General features: G+C 46.7%; 1 protein-coding gene across 3 annotated transcripts in view; it reads left to right on the top strand.

Annotated features, from left to right (window-relative positions):
* Positions 1–26,987, top strand: part of LOC120948706 (uncharacterized) — a 175,032-nt gene that overhangs the window by 88,009 nt on the left and 60,036 nt on the right. For all 3 annotated transcript variants that reach the window (XM_040365341.2, XM_040365342.2, XM_049610961.1), the window contains 2 exons: positions 10,281–10,729; positions 15,966–16,728. In XM_040365341.2, the coding sequence (XP_040221275.2) occupies positions 10,281–10,729; positions 15,966–16,728 (1,212 nt within the window). The remainder of the gene's footprint in view (positions 1–10,280; positions 10,730–15,965; positions 16,729–26,987) is intronic.

The raw sequence follows: 26,987 nt of genomic DNA, 5'->3' as shown, positions 1-26,987 counted from the left end.
ACTGCTCTGCCATCGAGGAGGGCGTCCAATAAAACGTGACCCGGCACCTCGGCAGCGCCGCAGTGGCAAAAAAGGATGGCTTGCCACGCAGAGAGCATTACCAGGGTGGCCAGTAGTGTTGGGCGTTTCTTTGTTGCCTTTATTTAGAATTATCGCACGATGGAAACGCGCACGGGCGGTGGTTGAGGTTGAAATGGCTGACATAAAGTTTCCTCTTGCTAGACAAAAAGTTGGAACTAGTTATACTTCTTTTTTCCTCTACTTGGTACCTTTTGCTTCGCTCCGTTATTACAACTCAACGGTCCTGTTTCGCCTGGCTCTCGCTCCGCAGTGACATTCAGCGATGCAATATTCTACTGCCGAGTGGTTAAGTGGGAAAGTATGTTTCAGGTACGATAACCGTTCCCGCCGGTTATGATGTTTTATGCGCTATTGATAAATACGGCTGTGCCGGAGTGTGCGTTGAGCTTGGTGACTAGAAGCACTAGGGGAAGGGCGGAGTATTACTTAAATCAAAATCGCTTCGTTTCGTTTTCATCCTTCTTGCCGTACTTCTGGCGTACACTTGCGCTTTGGAATGATAAACAGGGTAAGGATTACTGTGGTGTTGGATGGTTCGCTTGGCATTCCGGTCCGGGCTGCTTCCCGTTTGAACTGTGCACTCAAAAATGCATTATATTGCTATGCAACTTATTTGCATGCCGCGTGTCCCTTTGGTGTTCCCTTTCGGTCGCAATTTGCCGTGCAACGTCGCCTGCTCCGGTGGCATTTGAAGTACATTTATCTTCACCTTTCCGCTCCAAGCGTGATGGAGAGCAGGTACAAATCCGGCCAAGATTGTGTGCTGCTGTGCTTGCGCGCATTGAGTGACTTGAGCGTTGAAGCTTCGAGCACATCGTGGATCGTATTCTTGGTCGTTTGTTTTCCCATCTTTTGCAAATTTGCAGTACGTTCTTTGTTGTACTCATGCCCTATTGTTCGTTTGTCCTGCACAATCGAAAACAGGTAAACCCATTATTCTTTAACTCGTTTTTTTTTAAGTAGATGAGTAGTTTCATTTCATATTCCACCCAGTTGACGCTTCCTGCATTGCTTCTTACGGATGCGTTTGTCGGAAAGGCGGAAAAAGATTCAAAAATTTATTCATTTATCCTTTCTTCATTTTTCTCCCTTATTCTTAACCAACCCCTTCTCCAACGGTAGAGCATTTTTGTGGCCAACTTTTTCTCACTACCACATTGCAAGGGGTCTCGTTGACAGCTTACCGAACTGCTCGGAAGTGCTAATGCCAAAAAGTGAGGCTTTCACAAAATAAAATGAAGGACCTCTCTTGCGTTCGCCCATTCCACCCAGCAGCGCCAACCCCCTTTTAGCCAGCTGTACTCTTTCGCTGTTGTTCGGTTTGGGAAGCGGTTTGAAGGATGGATTGATGATGCTCTGGGGTTGTAGAGTGGCTTTTTTTTTGTTTGCTGCTACCGCTGCTGTTGTTGTAGTTGGAGTGAGCCCCCCCCCCCCCATGAAACCCGAACCCCATGAACCGCCCGGTACGAACGAACACTCCACCGTTCATGGCGTTGAACGATGAATGACGTTAAGAGGAATACTTACCGAAAGCTAAAAACTTCTTGCCGCCAACCTCCCCACCCCCCGTATGCTTGGAAGCTTCCGTTCATGCCAAACATTCTGCACTTGGTGTGATGCAGCCTGGAAGAAAATGGTGGGGGAGAGGGCGGGGGGGGGGGAGATGGTCTGCTAGCAAAAGCCCTTTTTCTGGCAGAAGTGGGAAAGACAAACATTTAATGGAATTTTTGTCGAAGAGCTTTTTACCATAAGGAATGCTATCAAAATAGGGAAAAACGTTCGGTACCAACCAGCCCAGCCATACCTTGGGGTCCTTTTCCCTCTTCCAAGCCCTTGGGTGCAATCTTTTAAGGATTGACAGCGTGTTTTACTTCAAGCGGTTCCTTTTTTTTTACTTCAAGCTTCTATTTCTCTTCGCTGCTTCTCAAAACGTTCCGAAATGCTGCTCAAGCCATCGAACCGCTTTGGCCGGCTGTTGCCTGGTCAAGCGTGAACCGAATCCCTAACCCCCAACCCCGGTGTTGGTTATTTTAAGCGTACGGTGCTATGTTTTGCGTGAAATTACTTGATTTGGTTTGCCGCTTCCGCTGTGGAAGCGTTGGGTCACGATGTCAAAAGGAAGAAAATTGCGTTCGATGGGGGTGGTGTGGGGTAGAGATTAACGTTTAGATATTTTTATCCCTGGCCGGTGTCATTCGTGGGGTACTGCCCGAACCCGTAGGCACTCCCGATGATTTATAGCACAAATATTTGAAACATTTTTGTGCCAACCAACTTTCATTTGTTTGGAAAATGAAATTCTCGCCAGCATTGAAGGTTGGAATGTTGGAAAGGCAGAAGGCCCTGTGTTTGGCCGACGCAAGGGCGAGAATGTATTTTGTTTTATGCTTGCCTATTTCGGGCGTGAGAAATGTAGGACTGATGTTTACTCTTTAGTTTATTATGAAAAGCTCTCTTTACGGTCGTTTTACCGTGCTAAAATCAACATGCTCCGAACGATGCGGATCATTTCCGACCGCGATCGATTCTAAAATTGACACTGAAACATACTCACACAAACACACACATAGACAAGGTACAAAGTTGTACCTTCCTTTATTGCTGCAAATAGGATACACACACTGCACTGTGTTCACACTCTTCCTCCATGCTTTCTTTCTCTCTCTCTCCCTGGTGTAACATATTTCTCTTCCAACTCAAAACTCGACAACACACTTCCAAGATGCGCACAAAGTTTTGCGAACTCTCCACGGAATGGTGCGCGCGGCAACTTACTGCCGCACCTCGTTGACTTTTAGCGCTCGCGCGGGGCCAAAAGTGTACCGTCGAAGCGAAGCATATGCTTTACGAGCCATTCGTACGTCCCAAGTTTGCACATTCCACATTGCTAAAGTTGCTGCGCCATAAAACAAGCACACGACCCGTCGGAAGAGTGAACCCCGGATCGAAGCAGCTGAAGAACTCGTCCGAAAGGAACTACTCGTGCTTGATAGATCGTCACCATCCACATAGGCGATGCTTCGGTGATCCGCGCGAGATGGGAAAATATGACACACCGTAATGGATATGAGGGGCGGTTTGTGCACGGTAGTAGCAAATGTCACGAAGCTGTAGATATAAATAAGGATAGTCGAAAGCTGAAAACAAACGGAAGGAACATATTAGGCAAGCGTAGCGAGGGAGGCAGGGTTTTATACGACATCGGAACCGGCCCGATAGCATCCTCCCCCGGCTGGATGCATTATCGCAATCAAAACGAAATGTTCTGCCATAACCTTGCCATTTAGCGTCACCAGATGGGAGAAAAAAAATAGAAAAGATGCCATTATTACTATCGATAAATTTCTGGATGTTTTATGTCCCTCCGGCACATCTGGCGAGACACGGAGGGCGGTTGTACGAGGGTTCGATATTTGTGCTTCCATTTCGCTTTGTTTTACGACCCTCTAGGGGAGTGTAGTGGAAAGTGTTTGTGTGTGTATGTGTGGCATCGTGCGCTTTGGAACACAGCGGTATGCTTCGAAAACATTTCCCTCCTGCTTGTGGTATTTGACCTTTTGCTAACTTCGCGGCTGGGTTTCCCTCGTTGCATTTGGATAATCCTTTCATTGTAGCGTCCTTATCTTCGACAAATTCATCTTTTTTGTTTGCACAATGATCAAAGTTTATCGATAAGTCGTTCCTAGTGGTCATTTAAGATGTTCATAATTCAAAAACGTAATTCAAACGCTGTAACTATTCGTAAAACTTCCAGTAATTTGCCCATAATATATGGTATATATGGTAAGAAATTAAAATGAGTGATTTTTCGAAAAGGAAGTGTATACTGACTACTACTAAATTTGAGATGCAAAACAGTGTAGTAAATGGCACCTTAAAGCTGCTTTCAATTTTTTGAACGGAAAAACTATCGCACTATTTTGTAACTAAATTCCTCCTTATTTGCTTCTCATCTACACTGAAACTGGGTTGAATTGAAATCGTTCGCTACAGTTGTAATGTGCATTAGTTTGTCCCGCTGTGGGCGCGGGCTGGTAGAGCTCCCCAGTAGGGAAGGACATTTATTCTCCGGACTTGTCGGATGAAAATTTATCTCGCAAACATTGCAACAATCCGCGACGCGACGGCTTGTGCCCCACGGCTTCGGTTGGTGTGGTACCGCGTGTGTCGAATTCGTTACTGCTGCCGGTTCTGCGGCTGCTTGGGCTGGGGTGATAAATTTTATCATCATTTTCAGATCGGGAAAACCCCCCTTTACCCCTCGGGAACACCACGCCTATCTCCACCCTCAGGTGAGCAAGTTTGTGAGCACTTTTTCGAGAAGCTCGGTCGGGAATTTTGCGAGTGGCGGGACAGGGAAGTTTGTAAATCTTTCAGTGTTGTGGCTGGTTTTCGCGTCCGTGGTGCTGATGCTGGAAGGAAGTTTCTACTGAGAAATGAAGAAAAAAAAGGAGTAAGCGACGAACGTACCAGCGAACGAGTGAACGAGCAAGGGAAACGCGTCAAGCGGTGGGTGAACGTTGCAAAACCATACTCGGGAGAAAAATCCCATGCTGTAGAAAAAGTTTATCGCATCTCGGTGCACGGGCTTGTGTGGTGTGCCCGCGCCATGTGCGCTGGGTTTTTTGGTGGGGTGAAGTTTCTTTATTTAAAATTTGCACCATCGATGCGGTATGGTACTGTTTTGCACATAAAAAAAATTGTCGTAAAATATGGCACGGTAATTAACGGCACCGGGAGCTCTGTTACTCCGCGCGCGGTTGCACCGCTGATGTAAGCGAAGGCAATGTATTGCTATTTTTTGTTGTTTCGCTTCGCCTGTTTTACTGCAGGCTGCGCAATGCATGCCGCGTCCATACACGCTTTGGTGATGGAATGTGTTATTATTTTATTTTGTGCTTCCATTTGCTACAAGAAGCAAGGAAAAATGTAGCACCGGTACCTAACAGATGTATAAATGCACACGCACAGCGTACTGGTGTGGGTCTGGCAAATTACATTGCAAGCGAAGTTGAAGTCAACTGGGACACTTAATAAAATTAAATTTATAGTAACGGCCACATGGGCGGATGGTTGTGCTACCGCATGAGTTAACGAAAACGATGAATAAAACTGTATTATAAATTTGAATCACAGAATCAAATAATAATGTTTAAATTAAAAACGCATTGCTTATTACACACAGTTGAAGCTCATCAGCAAAACGTCGATTGCATATCAAATTACCTCTGTACGGAAAACAGTGACCAAGAGGCAATTAAAATGTTCAAAAACATACCCAATTGCTGTCAAACACACACACGCACCAGGTTGACACCTTACGTGCCCGGCGAAAGTCAATTGCACTCGAAACGTATGCAAAACAAAACATTCACCGAAACACATTCATTATGTAAAAAAATTCAATTAAACTCACCCCTTGTTTCCGTTGCAACCGGTTTGTTGCAATAAGCAATTAATAACATGACATATGCAAATAGGAAGTGCCTGCCCTGTGGAACGGATTTGCAACGTATAATACAAAAAAAGCCATAAGCCATACTCGTAGCCGTAGTACCAAAAACACCCAACGACAGTCGGAGTGGACCAGAAAAGGATGGGTCCAACAGTGTAAAAAATGCAAGCAAGAAACAGGACGGTGCACACAGACAGTTTTGTTTGTTTTTATTTTCGCCGATAACAGTTGTCAGTGCGACATTGGGAAACAAAAACAAAAATCTACAATAAAAACTGTTCACTGTTGCACCTGATATGCGTAACTAGCACCGCGAAGTGTAACCGTTAAAGTGAGCGACTCGAACCGCCAACCAGTGAGGGTTGGGAAAGTACCCTTTCGATGTTGTTTTCGTACTACACCGCACGTCACTGATTGATTTGCATTTCCTCCTGTTTGTGTGTGTGTGTGTAGGAGTTCTGTGGGAAAATTCGTATGTGGTGTAAATGGATGGTGAAGAAAAATTTAAAAATTTATCATCCCCACTAGCGCTCGTTTCCCGGGCGTTTTTTCCTTCACCGTCTCCAAATGCCAATTTTCCACCAGTGTAAACGACACGCAAACCAAGCACAGCATGCTTGCCGGCTGTGGCCGTGCAGAGTGCCCCCGATCGGTGCGAAAAGGATTCGGCAAGCAGGCAGAGCGCGCGGAAGCGGCACAGGAATAATATTTATTAGCATTCGACAGCGCGTGGAAAATTAATGAAAACCATCTGGATTTGCTGCCAGCGGGCGGTAGCGCCATGCTCGCGCCACACGGAACTATCGTAAATTTGTGCGCTTCGAAGCATGTGTGTGTGTGTTTCTGCACATGTTTGAGCGCGTATGTTGGCCCATGCAAATAAATTCTGGTTCCGTGGGAGCGCCAGCAGGCAGGCTGCTGGGATGGCATTCGCCCACTTGGAGAAGTAGCTAAATCAAATATCATTAAAATGTATGGCTTTTTCTGACGGTGTGTCGGAACAAAAGTCGGGGCGGGTAAGGGAAGGACAGTGCGCGGGGAAGCAGTCATGTCAATAATTCAATTCTCTATGCTCGCGCTTGCAGCACGGGAAATGATGTGTTGGGCTATATAGGTTTAACAGTTAACGCAACTCCGCCAGCCGAAAGTTCCGTCCATCCGCCGTGCCGTTATCCTGCCGCCAGCTTCCGCCTCGTTCCGATCCCACGGCAGCAGTCAGCTGCAGTCAGGGAAGGGAAAGGAAGTCAGCACGAACCGACTTGTTTAAACTCACACGCTTTGTTTTTTTTTCCTGTGTCGCACAGTCCGGAGTGCACGATGATACAGTGCTGTTGCTAGAGACAGTAGAGACGGGTGAAGGATTTTCCCGAATTTGACTTGAAAAACCTCTAAACCGTAGGAAAAGTTACACACTTGAGTTCGGGTTTCGGTGCGCCCAGCAGACGCTAGCTCTTTCGGGTCCCCCTTGTGCGCCAACATTTTCGTCATCCAAGCGTGATTATTCCTATTGCTCAGGCTCATCCTTCCCCGATCGTGAGTGAGTGAATCGGATTCGGTATGCTTTCCGCACATCCGTCCCTTGCTCCCATTGCTTCCCATGCTGGCACAACTAGCTTCCCGTTGTTCGTCCCGGGGGTGGCCAAAAGCCACTTGAACTTTCGATGGCTTTTGAGGTAGATTTCGCCGACGTTCGTGAGTCGTAGCACGATGCGTGTATCCATATGCGACTGTGCGTGCGTGTGTGTATGTGTAGTTTCGCGTGTGGGAAGGATATGGACAGTTTCATGATTCATGTGGGTAAGCTCTTTTGTGTTGGATTTGTGCGCTTCTCCGTTGCGCTTCGGTTCGGAAACCATCCTAATATCCTATCCATGGTTGGTGCGGTACGTTGGTTAGGATTGGTACACTCCATTCACCACCGCGCCAACCTATGGTTCGTTGCGGTTGTGGTGGTGGTGGTGGTGGTGATGGTGGGAGCGTGTCTTCCCAAAAGACAAAGAAAGAAAGATTTAGCAACTTCAAAGTTGTGCGTGGCTGCTGTGCGTGGAAATCCAATTCGTATAAATTGGACTTTTGTGAGAACGTTTGGTTGGAGTTTTGGCTTTCCTCCCTGAGAGGCAACGGGTTTAGCTTTAAGCAAAATGGCTTTAATGTGACAAAAAAAACTCACACTTTTAGTAAGATTTTATTGTTTCGAAAATTGAAGACAATTATTATAAAACGAAGGTTTTTCAAACGGAATGGTTTTGTCTTTTGAAGATGTGATCATAATCCATGAAATTATCCATTTCTTAACATGACAAATTCCGAATTGAAATATTGCTTACTGATTCACAAAATTAGATACATTAGAAAAGTTTATTTGAACAAACCTTTATAAAAAAGTGGCCTTCGGCAGAGGGTGTTTGTTATACTCAATTCTGAGATGATATCGACAAAGCGAAGCAAAACGCAACGATAATGCCCATCATCAAATGTCTGCTCTTTGCTGAACAATGTTGCAGACGCCCTTGCGGCCAGCTCTCAAACAAACCGCCCACACTGAATTACACAAAACACCGAATCGTGGTGAAAGTGGAAAAACAAACCCACACCAATCGCTGGGAAGCACGGTGCTGTGTTCGGTGTGCCCATTAAATTGTGCGCCCGTTTGGCCGGGCTCGTGTGTCCCACCGACAGGACGATTCGCTTGGAAAGAAGTGCATGAGCTTGTCCACACGCCATCCCACCACCGTGTGCTGCTCGGGCAGGGGGTCTGATTCGTCCATCCATCATATTGTTACTTCGTGTGCTGCCGCCACGCCGCCCTCCAGTGTGAATCATAAATCGTGCCCACCGTTCGTGCCCCATCCTTGGGCGTGCGTCCCAGATTACCGCGGAACGCCGGATCGTGTCCGCTCTCGCACGGCACTCATGGGCAACCGTTTAGCAGCGCGTAAGCGGCTTATTCTACCAAGGCAGCGAGCGCGTACTCCCGGGCCACGTACATGCAGTACACAGTGTAGCTAAGGGATTACCGGGATCAACACACCTCCGCTCGATCCCCCACCGTCCAGTGTCTGCAGTGGCCCTGCTTTTCCACCGTTGGATTCGTTCGCCTGCGGATGCGGCTCCAGTGCCATGTTTTGCATGTCTTTTCGACAAATCAATTGCTGCCCGCCGCTCACGCCCACCTCGACAGCCGCCTCACTATCAGTCTCCATATGGTTCACGCATGCTGCAGGCTTTCCTGGCTTCCGTAATCCTTTGCACTAATCCCCTCTTTTTGCCGGCGGCGTGCAGCAACTACTGCCGCCGGCTGGGGAGCGATGTTCGAGTTAATTCGCTGTTGGCTGTTGTTGATTGAGAGGCGGTTGAGATACTACAGGCTTTACCTGCACCGTTATTTGCGAATACGTTTGTTGGCGGATACGTATTCGATCGATCGATCGATCGCTCGCTCTCCCGAGCCGGAGCGGAAATGGGGCTTCTTCCGTCTGTCACTTTTGTCACCGTGCAGGGTGGTGCGCGGTGGGAAAGCATTCTCCATTCCGAAACGTACACCCCTTTTTTCGGAGCAAAACGGTTCGAAACGGATCGGGTTTCGGGTTCGGGTCTGAAATGCTAATTTCCCGTGCACTCCTCGTGCACCGTGTACACCTACAGCTCTTCCGGCGCGGTTCTATCGATGTGTGCGAGCGATTGCCGGCATTCAATCCGCCCGGTTTACTGCGCTTATTTATTTACCACATTTCCGCTGTGTGTATGTGTGTGTGTGTGTGATTCCCCACCCCTTCCCAGGACAGACAAGCTTATCGCTTCTTTGTAGTGTACACGTTCAATGTCGGATATCGAATAGGTTACTGCTTTCATCTTTTCTCACGGCCACGTCACGTTTCGAGGATCGCGCAACTTGGGCAAGTGGAAACGGAACAAAGGTGCCTCCTCCCCCCCCCCCTCTCGAAGGATCCGTTTCCCTGCTTTTTGTGTTGTTGTTTTTTCCGCTTTCGGTTGCCGAAGGGATGGCTTGGGTTGTTTACCGAGCTACACACCGTCGAGGAGCGGTATACGCTGTCTGGTGATCCTTCACGGAACGCGGCGTCCGTCGTCCGGGCAGCTTACTGGGTGCGGATCGTAAAATATGCACACGGTACTATGATACGCAGCGGATGATTATTTATGAGGCGGAAGATCCCGCCACACAAAGCAGGCGCAAGCGAGTGAGCGAAGCAAGAGCAAAAAAAAGGGTGTTTCTATGTGCTTGGCGGTAGACGTGAGGTAGAGCGGAAGGTCCCGTAGTCTATCGGTGGAACTTTATCAACAACCGAACCCAACCCAAGCTACACCGTAAACACACGCAAATCAAAGCCAATGCATCGCATGGAACATGAGTCAGCAGAATGGAGGAACAAGGGATTTACTTCCTCTCTACCTTCGGTACCTGCCATAGCCATGTCATTTTATGTGGGATTTGAAGTTCATAATCCGTAGTGTGGGATGACTAATAAAAAAGAGAACGCAAAAGTCCATCAATATGTCTATGAAGGACTGTTTTGCAAGCTTCCTGGCTCGTCCGAAAAGTCATCATTTCGTCATTCATACATCCCGTCCTGTAATGACCAATAAAGGCCCTCCAAACCAAATGCACAGATGATGATTGCCTTTCTCAGAACATCCTCCGCATTCCTGCCCAGTCCCGCATTCATTTATTGACTAATTGCCCTTTTTCTAACAATCCATTGCTTCTTACCAATTCTGTTTCCAGACGATGAACACTCGCACGTCCACGGTGTGCTGACCAGCGACAACCTGTTCGACGGTACGGTTGTCACGAACCTAGAGCAATACTACATCGAACCGGCCGCCCGGTACTCGCCGGAGCTCGAGCGGCGGCACGGTGTCCATACTGTGATCTACAAACTCAGTGACGTGAAAATTCACCAGAACCACCACGGTCACCATCGGCCGGACCGCGGACCGGAGCGGGCGCGCAATGGCAGCAGTGATGCCGGTGAACGTGTGTTAAATTTAGCAACCATCCAGTCTAGCCCTAGTACTCAATTCAATCACGTGCGTGAAGCTGACGGACAAAGCGAACAACGGGCGGCGGAAGTGGACAGCGGAAGGCCCGAAACAACGAAGCAACGTCGCCCGGGAAGCGCTGCGCTGCGGAAAATGCGCCGAAAGCGGCGCTGGCTGGAGGAGGACGAAGTGGTAAGTAACATCATCGTTTCGTCACACATCGTCTCAAAACGGGTACGCATTATAAAGTTCGTGCAGTACCAAAATGCGTGCACAAGTTCGCCGGACGCTGCTCGATAGCACACCGGCAGGTCCTTCAAGCCACATTTGTTAGACGAACTTTTGTCGCCGTTTAAGTTTGCTGTACGTTATCGAAATCATCTTTCCCGCAGCGCGATTCCGAAGGGCTCTCGCGGGCCATTCACTTTCGCGGTGCAGGAACCTGTTCTCACCTGCTATTGCAAAGTTTGTCCTCGCATTGGCGTCAACGTGCCTGAAAGCGAATGCCACCCGTTTCGTGCGACATTGCGCGGTTGGCGCAGCGCGATCGTCGGAGTTTAAAGATAGAGATATCAGGGATTAGCTAATTTTATTTTCTTCCATTTTGTTTTGCAACTCGTTAGGATCGACGAACGGTAAAAGTTGCTTTCGTCGCCACTCCCAACCGGTGGCATCGTCCGGTGTCTTGCGGTGCGGAAAAACTTTAATTCCTCTAGCACACCGGGCACGGTACGTGCTGTCGTGTGCATTTCATTAAATAATGAAACGTTGCTTGCTGGGGGATACCTTTTAAATGGATGAATCAGGATATGGGTGTCAGTGTGGGCAGGGAATGGAAGACAGAGATGAAACAGAAAGAAAGCAAAACAGAGCGCGACGTAGAATTGAATCAAGGTTTGTGCTGAAATCATTCACACACAGCACACGGCGGTACAGAAACGTCCCGGGACGCGTACGACAGAGACGACATGTTACTAATCCGAGAGAGATTAACAGAAACATGACACGAATACCATTTATGAACATTCCAATTTCGCTCATGAAGCCCGAGTTCGAAGACCTTGAACTTCTTCAGCCCGTGGGTGTTGGGTGCAGTTGGTATTTAGAGGGCGGTGGGTGAACTGTGGATGCTTGATGTTACCTTACGGTGGTGCACGAAGTCGGACGGTTTGCAAATGGTTCCTCCTGTGGCTAGTGACCGTAGTAAATCACAACCTGAGGGTGTGCGAGAATTTGTGTAGAAGAGTGTGAACTAAGTCAGTCATTTAGTTTTTGCATCGGTAATCTAATAGAAGACGGCCGACGTTCATTATCGATGATGAGCGGATTTGGCAATAGTAGGACAGTGAAAGCAAGGAACCACTTATACCCATGCGACGCGACCAATCCTGTTATGGGGAAAAAGAACATGTAAAGCTTCTGTTACGATCACAATTTGCTCAAACATCATCGATTTAGGTAAATCTGATTAGGTTTTTGGTTGCGGGATAGCTTTACACTTCCTGGAACGAAAGGCAAGCCTGGCAGAGGGGTGGGGACTATGTTGTCAAACGACACTAATTGTGTACCTTTTCGGGATTGATTGAGGTTCAAAGTTGTCGTAAATGATACATTGATTTGCGGTGGATGGAAAATAATGCAATCTGCACAATTTAATTATACATGGAAATGCTGTGGTTTTTGGAATTCACAACGAATGACATGGTGAAATGTGTCCATAGTTGACATAAATATTTGAAAACAAACAGAATGTAACTTCTGCGTCATACTTGTTCCTTCGCACTTAATAGATACTATTTGTTGCATCGTTTTGTACACACCTGAGGAAATCATGATCAATTTCTATCAGGAATCAGAAATCAAGAAATGCCTTCGGGAATTTCTGATAATGCTCTCGGATAATGTTTAGCATTGTCTTTTTTCTACTGATTGAGTGTAGTGTGTGAAAAGTTATTACGGTAGATGCTTACAAACACCTCGAGACTTACAATAGAGATTTCAGTTTACGAATTTTACATCTAACGAATTATGTTTTGATGCGTTTAAGCTCAGCTGCAATGATCAAATATTCCTTCAAATCTACTCCACAACCGGAAAACATTATGGAAAAGGCACACAAAAATATCAAATGTGTTGCTTTAAGAGCTCTTAAAGTTCCGTCTCTGGTATGTGTGAATGGCTTTTGCATTCTATTGCATCTGTGTGGGTGCAATGGGAATCCGACCGAACGGGATTGGTGGTTTGAATCATTTTAAATCTTTTGAAAGTCCTCGAAACGAAATGAGAGCGATTTCAACTACAGCTAACATTATTCTATAATTTTACGCTTGTGTGTGTATGCGCTGGAAGAGCATTTCTTGTCTAAACCATCTCTACCGGCCCTTAAATTACCGTTGATAATTCTGTACAGGCAAAACTATTTGATGTATTTTTTCCATTGTACCCAGTCGCTACGCAGCCCATTTTATTCGCCTTTCTATTTTATTGCAATCGTCGTCCTTTGATCTGTCGATTAGAGGCAAAGAGAATGAGAGAGTGGGGAAGGATTAAGCTAGGAAGGGTAAGGATTGAAGGGGAAAACCATGCCAGGTACTTTGAGGCTGGTACAGCTCATTGCTTTCAGCTTTATGCTCCCTCACCACCACTCTCGCCAACCGATAAAATTTCAGCTTTCTTCTTGATCAATAGACTATTTCTTCCTTTGTTGAACCGTCATCCGGTCCGGTGAACTTATACGAGCACCCTTCGCTCGAGGGCTGCTGCTTCAAGTACATGCAAACATCCTGCCAGCGTCTGTGTGTATGTGTATGTACGTGCGGAACCAGGGCGTAGAGTTGATTTCGTTTTCGTTTGAAGTTGCGATGCAGCAGCCGCCGTTGTGTGTGGTGCGGAGGAAATTGTAACCCAATGATTTTCGTTAACGGGTATACCACCATTCCGTACTGTTCCGCTTCTCGTTCTGCTGTAGTGGAGGACAGCGGGACGGAGAGGCCCCTCTCCCCTCGGAGCAGGAAGACATGCATAAACGACGGCGGACGGATATCGAACGATTTTCAAAACGATTGCGTTCCGGGGCAGAAACGCTGCAGCGAACAGTGAGTAGTAGTGTCCCCTCCCCTGTCGGGTTTCCGGCTTTCGCAGTCCCGCGACCCGTACCTGCCATACCGCGTGTGTCAACAAGCAGGAATGTGTGACTGTGTTGGTGCCATTTTTTTGTACTCCTTTCCATCTTTTAAACGTTGGTTTGCGCAAAGAAACGTCTTTCTACCCGCCACACCACCATATTCAGCATTCCAGCATTCGCGCTCCCCGTAGGAACGTGTTCATGGCATCTTTTGGCACACTGCCTTTACGTAACGTTCCCTGTCCTTCTCCTCCTCTCGCTGCACCACCTCGCAAGAACCACGTGGGAAAGGATCCCATTCCGGTGCACTCCAATCAGGCCACGGACTAACAAACTCCGCTGCTGCTGGCCCTCGCTGGCAGGCGGCGGAACATAAAATAGCGTCGTGCACGGACGGCAAATCGTTCACCGTCATCGACGCGCTGCTCATGGCGGGGTTGGCGTTAAAAGGTCGCCATCCTCCCCCGGAAAGCAACCGGAAAGCTTTTAGCCTTTTAGTTATTTACAAAGCTTACGCTTCGGTGGCGTTTGTGAGTTGGCCTGGCCTCCTACAGGGTAGGAAGCGGGATTTTCTTCCACTGCTGAGGGCGCAGCAGCATCCCAGCTGTGCAACCGGGTGGTCGCATTTCTTTGCAATCGTGTGTGCGAAAAAGAGGATGGTTTTGTGTGTATGTGTGTCTGCATCCGGTAGATTTAGAATAGAGTGATTGAACCGTACGAAACGACTTCTTCTACGGCTATAGTTTGAATGGCAGAGAATGGCCACCCTCTAGCCCGAAAAAACGGAAGTGAAATGAATGTCAAATCGGATTCAGCAAAAGACGACATCGCACGACGGAGCGTACGGCCATCATTTGAAGGGCTGCTGCAGGGAGCTGTTCTTTGGACCGTGACCCGCGGGCAGCGAAATAAGGACTAGCTTATGTGGGAGCGATGGGGCAGGAAATGGTCTCGAAGGTCGTCGGAATGCGTGTTTCCCGGGTTGCGAACCATCGCAATAGGAAGGATTCAAAGGTGACGAAGGTTTGAGTCAACCGGGACGGCTTCATGGACGGCGGAAGCGAAGACCGTATTTACATTTCAATGACTCAATTCTTTTGGGGCGGGTAGGGAAGGTAGGGTAGGTGATTGAGCGATCGAGCTGGAAAGCTATTTGCTGAGTGGCACAGACAGTTTCTACTTCATCGAATCCGATTGCATTACTCGAAGAAAGCGACAATGGGCCAGTAAAGCATCTCGGTTTGTTCAGTCTCTTATTAGTGTACGTGATTGTGTGTGTATGTTTTTTTTATTGTTCCTTTCGTCTCGGTTCAAACTAACAGTGCTCTCAGTAACCCAAGCCGGAAGGGATGAAGCTCTCACTAGCAACGAACCAATTGGGAACCCTCTTTGCCATTGTTATGTGCTCCGATCCGGCACTATCTGTGCCACTTAAGGTGTACATTAGTGAGTGGTTCTGCACTTTTCCGATCAATAAATGGCAAGCACCACTTCCCTCGTGAAATGAAATCCTTTTTGCCCGTACTTGTTGTTACTGGTTCACTCGAAAGTATGCTCGGTTGGTTCGCTTTTAAAATGGATTTTTTTCTCTCTCAAGATTGTTCTTACAGTGTTAGGCGACCGGCCGAATAGACCCTTGGAAGGGAAAGAAAAACGCACCCGTAACACGCACATTACACAATGTTTTTCCTGTGAGCATTGCATACCTTCACAACGGTCGACTAATCTCCTGCTGCAAAAGCTTAACGCTACTAGTGTGCTCTGGCACGAAGCAGGAAGCCGTTGGTGGGTCCGTTTTGTAAAATGTGCTTCGTTTGTTTCTTTTTTTTTTTGCCTTCGTCCCGACACACACAGGACTTAAAGTTTCCTAATTGCGTTAATTAATTGGCATGCCTGGAAATCATCACTCTTTCCCGACAATGGACAAAGCAAGTATCCCGCCCGCCAAGACTGGGGCAAATTGGAATGGATTTATGTTGGGTAAATTCCCCGGAGCTGACTAAGCAAACGAGCCAGCCAGCCAGCCGGGGAGTGTGTCTCTATCGTTCCGTACTCCACTTTCCCGTTTTTCCTCTATCCTTCCACCACATTGTCATGGTTCGCCGGGGGAAAGGCGACCGTTGTGTAACAGGATGCCGCAACTATTCGCCTGCACCGTGCTGGTGCTACTGATCGACGCTCTCGACGACTCGATGGGGGAAATAACTATAAATTGAGCTGATTAAGATTGTTGAAGCAAGCAGGCACTAATTGGTTGTTGTCTTCTCTTCTACCGTTTCTCTCCCCCCACTCTCATTGACACAGATACAGGAGAGCAGAAACCCATCGCTGCCATTAGATCTAGAGGTGCCGTACAACAATGACTACACGGTAGTGCGCAGCCACGGCAAGACAGCGAACGGTGGGGGCAGCGGAAGCACGATGGATACCGGCGGTGCGGCCGTATCTGGAGCGTCCGGGTCCGCTCCTTCTCCCACCCGTCCCACCATCAACCGGACGGTCAATCGGGGCATTATCGGTGGAACGGGCGTCGGGAGTGGGGCACCGACCGCCCGGACGCCCACGACCGCAGTGAACAATCGGAAGAATCACTTCCTGTACAACATTTACAATCCGCACGGCAGCGGTAGCACGATCATTACCGGCGGTGGCATCGTCGGGGCCGGTGCGGAACAGTTCCCGTGGACGCGCACGATCAACGCGACCGGTACGAACCACAACAAGGATCACTACGTGGAAATCATTACCAAGAATGGGTCGACGCGCAAGAACGTGCCGGTCGCGGATCATCCCGATGTGATGGTGAACGGCAACATTAACCTGAACGTGCGGAACGATCTGCACGACCACCATCACCATCATCAGCAGCAGTTGCTTCAGCAGCAGCAGCAGCAGCAGCAGAAGGAGCAAAAATCGTTTGCCAACTCGCTGTACGATCGGAAGAGCACGTGTATGTTGTATCTGCAGGCGGACCATACCTTCTTCCAGAAGATGGGCTCGGACGAGGCGAGCATCGAGGCGATCACGCGGCACGTGCAGCGGGCGAATCTCATCTACAGAAAAACAGGTTAGTAGTCGGGTTTGAGTTAGTTAATGCAACATGCCTTGTTACCTTTCGTATATACAGGGTTTTACAATGATCTACGATCTATACACTTTTTTTTGCAAAAAGCAGATGTTTTTATAGGTTATATTTTTAGATTCTTCATTAGGTGCTATTGATTTCAACTGATTAGCGTTGCTGTCATAACAACATTTTTTTCAGAATAGTTTTGAATACTAGAATTCTCTTCAGAAATATGAACAGCATTAGCACCAAGTAGTTTGAAGTCAATAATTTACGCAACAAAAGTTAAAATTAGAATATCCAGTTGTTTGGCTTTATCTGGTACTGTGGTACAGTCAACTCACACGACTAAACCATATACCCGTCGTGGGTTCAAGTGTAGAATGGACCGTCCCCTCGTAGCAAAGACTGACTATAAGCGTCCCCCGAGTTACGACTCCTTCGAGTTACGACGATTCGCAGATACGACGATTTTGATTTTGACAGTTAAAAGAAGAAGTTATTGTTATTGTGAAGAAATTGATTTCCACATTTCTAAAGATTCCACAACTACCCGATTTGAATATATAAATTGTGCAAACGGCTTTTGGAGTAAAATTAATATTCACAGATATTCGTCATAAGACTATTTCGACTTACGCCTTGCTTTGGGACATTTTTTTGGTTCCAAATACGTATCTCGGTGGTCACGTGTATCCGCCTGTATGATACTGAATAATTCTCGACAACCTGTAAAGGCCGGACATTAGACCAAGAGGAAGAAGAAGAAGCTGTTTAGCTGTTTCTCGAAGCGCAAAATTAGAAAAGAGTTTATTTCACGAAATCGATTTGCACTTATAAACTAAAAAATCGAGCCGCAAGTTCCAAACTTAACGAATGAACTTCGTGTTTCGTTAAACACGATCAAACTGACAGGGCTTCCTGTGCCTGTGTCTGACCAGTCGCTACACTCTTTATAAAACGCTAAATGTAATGTTTTCGTCTATCAAAACCATTTATTTTCAAAATCTATCAAATTTTAATATTCAATAAAACTACACAAAAAAGCTTCAAAACTCATATGCATATTACATATCAACAGTTTAGGTTTTATTTGACTATCTACAGAAACAAAAGAGTGATACCATCAAAATTGTTGTGTTTAACATATTGGTTATTACCTAATTCAAAAATATTCTTATTACATGTATGTTGCCGTGAAATAATTTGCTTTTATCAAATTGCGTTTATCCTTCTATTCATATTAATTTCCTTTCAAACTAATGAAAACCGTATTAACAATCGTATTTTGCATCTTTCTGACCTAACCTCTCAACCTCCATCCCGGTAGGGCTATAGGGTTAACGATTTCTGAAATCAATTTATTTGTGCCGTGCAAATTGCATTGCCCGTGCCATCCCGAAACAATGTGTTTTTGCATTAAATTGCTTATTCCATTCCATTACATTACAGCATTGCTCCACCGTCATGCCTTTCCCGTGACCTATCGCGCTCGATTGAACCGGAATGACATTACGGTGTTTCGTGAAAATGCATAAGCGCGCGCGTATCGTTCGGTTTAAGTAATATTTTATTGTTACCAGCGATTGCTCGTACCCCTCGTGCCCGGGATCGAGATTTCAGGCAACGAGCTACGATTGCTAACGGTAGCGCACGACGACCTCACCGTTTTCCCGCCTTGTTTGCTACGGAACGGTGCATTACACTGGCCCAGACAATGGGCGATAAGCTCTCGAGCAAAGACTATCGATGAATCTCTTAACCTTCTTCTCCTCCCTCCGTCGGCGTGTCCCCGGCTGGTTCCGGCTTCACAACAATCAACGAACGAACCGAAGAACGGACGGTTGGAATCCAAATTTAGCGCAGGCGTGAGCATGCATGCCACGGGGCAAAATGTTCGCTCGAGAAGCATTGGCACCATCGGTCGTTACCGCACCAGCCCCCTAGGGGTGTCCTCACACGAAACTTTCCAACAATCGGAAAAGGATCGTTCTCGTGCATTGGGGGTGAATCACAAACCAGTATTTGATGGTGGCTGGCATATTTCGGTGCACGGGTTCCGTTCCAAACCGGGACCACCAGGCAGGGAGACATGTGGCAAGTGGGACAAATACGGGAGGATTTCAGAATTCGGAATAACTAAACTGTCACGGCCCCTTGCGCTTGCTGAGGCTCGTTTCGTGTGGCTTGCACCTCTTGATCGGCGGTAAAGAATCGCGCTCAAACAACACAAAAAAAAAACATTCCATAGCCAAAAACTCGTTTATAGCATTACATGGTTGCCGTTCTGACCGCGCGCGCACCGTTCGCCCGTCAGCCGACATCGGAATCGAAATCGTAGCGATAGCTTCGCTCGTAGGTCGGGCCTGTTGCCTGTGCGACAGGAAGTGGGCGGGCGGCGTGAGGGCAGCGTGTTTATATGTATTTTATTCTTGAACATTTGCAACTTTTCCTCCCATTTTTGGTTCCCTGGCAATGAAATTCGTTCTTCTCACGGAATCCACTTTTTTTCACTGAACATCCGAATGCGAGTGCTCCCTTTGCTCCGTTTGCATGTGGATGTACGGAGCGACTATTGGATGCGCTCGAGGGTAAGGGAGGGAGGGTGTTTTGTTCTTCCTTTCAACCAAAAACAGCACACGGGTTGGCATGCCGAGAAACTGGAAACAGTTGTTTCTTCCAGGGAGACAGAACGCTTCTCATGCACTGGGAATGTTATCGTACCGGTGTTGGGTCCGTGTGTGTGTGTGGAAGGTTGTTTTGCTATGCTTTCTCCGCTAGCATGCACCCCCCGTCCCCCCCTTCCAAAAGCATGTGTTTTGATGCTGTAGTAGATTGCTGCTCGAAGCGGTTTGAATGTCACAATGGGAACGGTTTAGAAGCTCTGCAGCGCCGCCGGCCGAAGGGAAGGCATGATGCGGGCGATGTAAGGCAGCACCTTCGTCGCGTCGCTGATCCTTTGAGGTGGTTTTGAAGCAGCGGCAACAGAAATACGGCCTGATTGATACTATCGTTGCATGTGTAGCTCGTTCCGCTTGCTTTGCGTGTATGTGTGTGTGCGCGCTTTTTTCGTCGTGCCTGGAGGCAGTATTGGGGCAAATAATAGAAAACCCGACGGTAGACGTAATGCAGGCAAGCATTCCATTTATATTTTTAACCAGCATCCGGGGTACGACATTTGGAAAAACAGGACTGCCACCGAACATGGAAAGGGTGCACGCCTATCGGTGCTGGCCCAGCTCTTGGATCTCGTTGGAAATTGGACCGAGAAATAGACCGGCAGGCTAACATGCGGAAACTTCAGCGAAAAGCAGCCGCGTGAAGTTTGTTTGACTTCCCGTGAAGGAAGAACAATCGCTAGCTAGAACCGACCGAAAGGGGAAATCTTGATACTGCATTATGATGATTGTTATTTAGCATATGAGGCGCAGCGAGATATCTTTTGGAAAAGAGAGCATGATAAAGAGATTCTTTCTGTTATTGGACATTTTTGCCCAGCAGTATAGAACTGCTGATAGTTGAGTGTTTTGCAATCGCTAAGAAGGAACAGTAGATGTCCAAGAGAAAGGTATTCTTTTCCGAATTGGTTTAACACAAGATGCTTCTCATATATTAACATTTTGAAGGTTTAAATATTTTATAGAAGAGCCTACATAGTTTTACCGAAAAAAAATCCCAACAGTTGTGGCGAAAATTGTGAAGTATTTCGAATATTCCGGTAAAAGCTAAAATTTTAGACAAAACTATGCAAACCGTTTAATTACGAAGTATAAAGAGCATGTGCTATTTGCTATTTACCTCCTTTAACCAGAATAATAACTACAATAGAGTTTCTGCTGCCGCCGGCCGGAATGAAATTCGCTGAAACGGTTAAATTTCTGGCCCGCTAGTTAAAAACGTTCCCGCATACTGACGGCTGCGTCTCCGCTGTGCAATGGTTTTGCAAATTGTGCGCAATTAAATGAAAGGCCGTGCGCTCCTGCGCAATCAAACATTGCGTGTGAAAATCAATCACATATCGTTACGGATCACCGGCACAGCATCAGCCGTTCGGTTTGGTTTTATCATCCTCTCTGTACTGTCATTTGCCGATACTCTTTTTACCCTAGGAAATCACCACGGTAACTCGATCTCGGTGACGCACCGAAAGCGAATGGGGCTGCCGTTTCTTTCTCTATCTCCTTCTTTTCTCCCTCCCCAAGTGCGCAATCTTCCCAATTTCCCGCCCATGACAACGGTGACATTTACGGCCCCGGCCGCATTCCACCACAGGTCCAGGTCCTTCATCAAATTTTACCGCAGTCATTTTCCGGATGACAGCGTCCAAAGGGGCGGGGAACCAACGAGACGGGGAACACGGACATATTTCATTCCGCCGACTCCTCTCATCCTTCCAGAGTCCAGTCCATGCGCTCTCCTCCAGCAGGAAATTCGTTTGGGGTGAGCGCATCAAACCCGCCGAAGAGAATTTAATTCAATCTCCAACGTCCACTCGAACGCCTAGATAACCGATCGGCGGAAGAGATGCGGGCGAAGCGCAGGCGGTACGAGGAGAAAGTCAATTTCCCTCGATGTTTTCCATATCGCTGGGCTGGGTTGGTTGGCTGGGTGTGGTGCGTCTTTGATACGCGTCGCGCTCGATGCCTCGATCCGTCAGATCACTCGTAGGCACACCGCGCTCGGCACGGTATGCTTCAGTAGCGCACCACCGCCCTGGCGAACCATTCATGTTCGAATCGAACCCCCACCGGCGGGTTCGAGACATCGTTTGCGTTAGCAAAGCAATAAGCACGGAAAAGAAGTACATCTTTCAAACCCAGAACCCAGCGGCACGGTAAATTTGGCCGTACCGCAACCGAAATTGTGTCGTTTAATCTTACCTTCACGGTTGATGGGTATGAAGCACGCTCGCTAACACCTCGTCAGTTGCTATACCGTTCGTCTTACGAGGGCTGTTCCGAACCGATGGAGAATCCGCAATGAACTCAATCAAAGAGGAAAATCGCACAAAAGCAATGTGATGAGGCAAAGGTGTGTTTTTAAAGTTAAAGTAGAACTATCATGTCACTGAATCGACGGCGTATTGATTCGTATGATACAAAACTGTGAACTATCAAATACTATTTTTATTATGAAAGTAAATACGTAACCATTTATGTGGCCTTATAATTTCACAATAATAAACACACACAAAACCGACCGAATGCTCCTTTGATACACAATATAATATTTAACTAAAAATTATGCTTTTAAAAGAAGAAACTCATTTTTGATAAACCTTTTATCAAACTAAAAATTACACCAATGCGCCATTTTACAGCTTTCCACTGATTTGCTTTTGCAAATCGGATTTGGCCAAAGTTTTGTTTTGCTGCTATGCTCATCCCTCTATCAAACGCACAGTCCGAATAAAAACAGCTGTCAATCAGTGCAAAGATACGGAGCAGCCGTAGTTGAAGGTAAATCCGGTTAAGCTACCTGCTACCACCGGGCTTCTCCATCGCTCAGCACAATCCACCAGGCGCCTCCATGCAGTCCATGGCAAACTCCAGGTGCGATAAATAAAAATTCAAATCCCAATCAAAAGCGCTTCCGTGCGTGTGTTGAGTGATTAGATTAGTGAAAATACGGCACAGTATAGAGAGCGACAGCTAGCAATCCAGTGTGGCTCGGTACACAACGCACCCGAAAAAAGCGGTTTATCCAGCTTTGCTTTCCACTGTAAATTTCCATGTATCATTAAAAAAAAAACGATGCACAGTCATTTTTCCAATTAAGTGCAAACACTTTTCCGATCGTTTGTTTAGCTAGCAGTCAGTTTTTTGGCACGTGCATTCGGTAGATGGTTTCCATTTTAAAATCTTCCAAATAATAACAACAAAAATGGAATGCTAACGTGCGTTTCAGTTCGATAATAGGCACAACGATGCTGAACAAAACAAAGACACATGTTGTTCATCCCGTTTGATGCACTTTTCAAGCGTGGTGGAAGCTAAATGTTGGACCAGGTATTTGCTTGTTTCAAGCGTGTGAAAACGTGACTTCAGTTGGTCCAAAAGATGAAAGGGAAAATTGTTTTGAAATGTGTTTGCACAGCACGTACTGTGTCGTGCGTTATGTACATGAGTCTTGCCAGCCAAACAATGCGCGATGACAGTTTAACATCGAATAATAGTGGGAGGGAAAAACGACTAACTGAACATAATTTATTGTCTCTAGCCGTGTTGTTGCCGTACACCAACGTACACCAACGAGCCACTGATCAATGCATTAGCAACCAGCGGGGCGGCCGGGCGACCTACTACCGTGCGCTGTCGCGCTGTCTTCGTGCGGACAAGCGGCGGTTCACCGAAATTTATTCCATCCCAGCCGGTGGCCAGCCCCACGGCACACGCGGTGGTGGCTCGCACAAGAAAACACGACCAACCTATTACCGACTGGAAACCGCCCATTTAACATCGGCTCGGATGTTAACGCCCGCCATTGAGTGCCACATCAATGTCGCAGCCACCCGGTCGCAGGCGCCACAAACCACCGCCGCGTGCGAGAAGCGAATGTTTCTCGAGTGAATAATAAACTCCGGAAAACCGATAATTGTCTTCTGGCGCTGACACAAACCGGGGGAAGAATCATTCGCCGCGAATCGAGGGAAGGGATGAAGCGGGACGCTATCGAAACCCCCGTTTCCTGGTTGGAGCCGTTCTTCATTTTGCACCGGGCTGGGTGACAGTTTTGTCAAAGCGCGTTCCTGCCTTCGGGCAGCAGGTCGCTTCTAATCGAGACACAGCCATTGCGTCGGACGACGGGAAACAGAGGCAACCGCGCGAAGGGCGCACACACACACAGTGTGTGCGGAGCAGCTTGTCGCTTTAAGTGCCTAGCATGCCTAGAATAAATTTAAAATTATCGATTGTGGTCCGGAACAACATGGACGCGCGATTATGTTCGTGCGGTTTTGCTTTTCGCACCGTACGCGCTTGTCGTGTCGTCGTCGGCGGTTCGAACGGATGGTCCCATAAATTGCAACAATTTATGGCACAACATAAACAACGCGGAAAGCCCATAAGCGGGATCAAAATTGAGACATTGCGAGCGCATTTTAATTGTCTGTCCTGCATAATGCATAAAAATCGGCACATAAAAATCGCACACAGAGTTCACTGGGCGCGGTAGAGATTCGGCACCCATTTGTTTGGGATTTTGGAATTAAAATCCGGTAACCGGTAACGTCAATCATTCGCGGGTGCCTGTGTGTTGCTGTCCATTGCTGTTGGCTGCGCTTCTGCAGAAGGGCGGTAAAAATAATATTTGTTCATTTATGTATCTTTATTCCACGACCCGCCCCGGAATACCTGCCGACGCGGAATACATAATGCAATGTGCAATTGGAAAACGGTCATGGTGCAAATAATTGATACAATATGTCACGAAGCGCAGGGAAATGGTTTTGCAATCATGCCTATGGTGAAAACTGATCCGTTGATTGCGCTTGCGGTACTTCTACAATCGAAGCCACAATTATGAAAATTGCCCGAACTCAATGATGCATCTAGCTTTATTATTTATTACACTCGGATAACCTTTTTGTAATGTTTGTTTTGTGTTTTTTTAATCTAGTTAAAAAAGCAAACATAATATAAATGAAGTCACCATATTAATTATATCACAATTTGTTATGTGTGAGTTTTTGTATATTTTTTTTATTGATACTATTTATATTATTTAAACTAGCATCACTTGATGGGAAGAATAGAAAATAATTTTTTTTTAGAGTTTTCGATTTACATAAATTCTTTGAACAACAATCGCTCTGCTTTGAAGCATTACTGAAATGATTCTTTTGTCAATCAATACCAACTGTGTCGAACTTATTGCCAACATCAGATAATTAATGCTGAACAAAATCTCCCATTGGTAAACGCTGGTACTTTCTAGTCATTGCACTTGCAAACCATTTAACCATGGTAAAGCAGAGTAAATTAACAAAGCTAAACGAACCGTATAAAACCTAACCAGTAATTTAATCCATAGCCCTCTTTCTGGTATGGATCGAGATGCTCCTGGCAGACGGGAGACGGAAAGCCAGTAAAGAATAGTTACGTTCCATCTTCTGCTAGGAAGGTAGATACCTTTTTACAGTATTTTTGTAATAAGTACACTGCACAGACTCGATACCACATTGTGTTGTTGTCGGTCGGCACACTGTGACTGTGTACCGTCCAGGCAAATCCTGTGACTTCTTACTTGAACGATCCGTAATCCCTGGCAAATGTCCCTCTCCCTAGGCTGCTCGGCACATTACTTCCGGCTAAACCGGAACGTCCTGTCTCCTCCCCCGGGCGGAGCTGTATGACCAATCGATAAATTTAGCTTTGACTTGCATTGGCGGTTTGTTGGGTATTTTTACTCAAGCCCCGGGGGGATTCTGGCTGTCCGGTGATAACTGTACTTACAGTCAGAACACCACAGTACCGAAGCACAAACAGCTAAGCCAGTTTTAATACGTCCCAACAGCTCTGCTCAATAAGCAAATCCTGACCAAAAGCCACAAAACGTCTCCTGGTGGTTGTTTGAGGTGGCAAATTGTTGCAATGGCCAGGTGTACCGATGTGATACCGGTGTAGAGGTAGATGGTAGATCATCAACTGCACCAGCGAACTGGAAAGCGAACTGCACCAGTGTTTAATGAAAACGAAATTAAATGCATCTGTAAACATGCTGGCAATATAGCCTACATCCAGGGTTTCCATTAGTGAGTGCACTTTTAACCGTACAGATGATACTATCAATTTTACGGATAGTTGATTACAGTTGCTTTAAACCGAGACTTCTGTACTACTATTTTTGACAGTAATAGCAAAGATAAAAATAATGAACTATTAAAACTGTGCTAATGTTTTATGTTCGAAAAATATCATGAAAATGAACAAAAGTAGCACTTTACATCTTCAAAAGTTACATCTTTTGACATTAAGTTAGCTTTAAAATCGAACGAGGCGCTAAAATTATATTTTCCCAATTGCACACTAAACCCCATTTCTCATGTACCACAAGAGTTGAGCAACAAGCAGCATTTTGATAATTCAAACTACCTTGCAAAGTTTTTTTTATTTACTTAGAAACCATTTAATATTTTTTATACATAGTGTATAACATCTCGATTTTACGTTTAAAGCAACAGAATCTTTTCCTATCTACTAAAAATATCTCTCAGTACACACCTCCTCAGTTGCCTTTGCTTCGCAGTACAATAGTTGCACATGCGACGCACATGATTGTTCCATTATTGTGCCCTCTGGTACTTCACGACAACGAGTCGGCCGGCCTCTTTGGAGAGCACTTTGACAGCTCATATTGCCCTTCTCATGCTCCTTCGTTCCTTCTTCCCTTTACTTGTTGCCCTTCGCCTTCTCCTCCTACAACTCACACATCGACAGCCAATGGAAAAGCGTCAGTCATTAAGGTGCGAGAAGAAAAGCAAACATTCAACAAATGTCATCATCATGCTACCCACTTTTCGCACTCCCTGACTGCTCCGTTTTGCGTATTCTTTTTCCCTCGCTAACCGGCGCAGGTGGTGGAGCAATCGTCACTCACCCGCAAATCATCATGCTGTGGCCGGCCGTACATAGCGCGCGTGTCGGTTGCTGCAGAATGCTCTCTGCGATGTTTGATGCGGTAGGCCACCGGGAATAGGGGAGCCAAAGTGTGGTGGTGATGATGATAGCACCGCAGAGTGAAGGCTGAAAACGGGGACGACTTACTCCGTGAGCTCTTGACGCTTTCTTTTGCTTGTCGGCCAGGTGTACCGGATGCCGCCGGGTGCAACGGGGCATCCAGCATTCCAAGCAATTTCTGTCCCGCCACGAAGACATCCATCTCGTTTGCCTCGTTTGCCATCGTTTCTAGTGCGACAGTCGCAAATGCATTTCCCGTTCTTCTTGGTACTACAATCCGGGAGTGAAAGATGGGGTTGGAAAATTTGTCACCTGCACAAATGTGCAACGGGTGATCTTTTGCATTTCCTGGCGCTGCTGTAGGTGGGTGCGGTTGGGTAATTCTGTTTGTGTTGTGAATGCATGGCAAACTACAATAGCGCAAGGTGAGTAAAGGGGAAAATGTAAACGATTGTCATACAATCACCGGCTCTCCGGCAGGCTGCCAAGAATGCTGGATGCAGTTTTTGTTGTGATTGTTTGTTTGTGCTCAGCCAGTTGATTGAGAAAATTGCTTTGCTTTCCATATGATTCGAAAAACTT

The sequence above is a fragment of the Anopheles coluzzii genome, chromosome 2, assembly GCF_943734685.1.
Source record: "Anopheles coluzzii chromosome 2, AcolN3, whole genome shotgun sequence".
NCBI lineage: Eukaryota > Metazoa > Arthropoda > Insecta > Diptera > Culicidae > Anopheles > Anopheles coluzzii.
The sequence above is the reverse complement of the archived record's forward strand: the minus strand, read 5'-3'. Positions and strand labels throughout refer to the sequence as shown.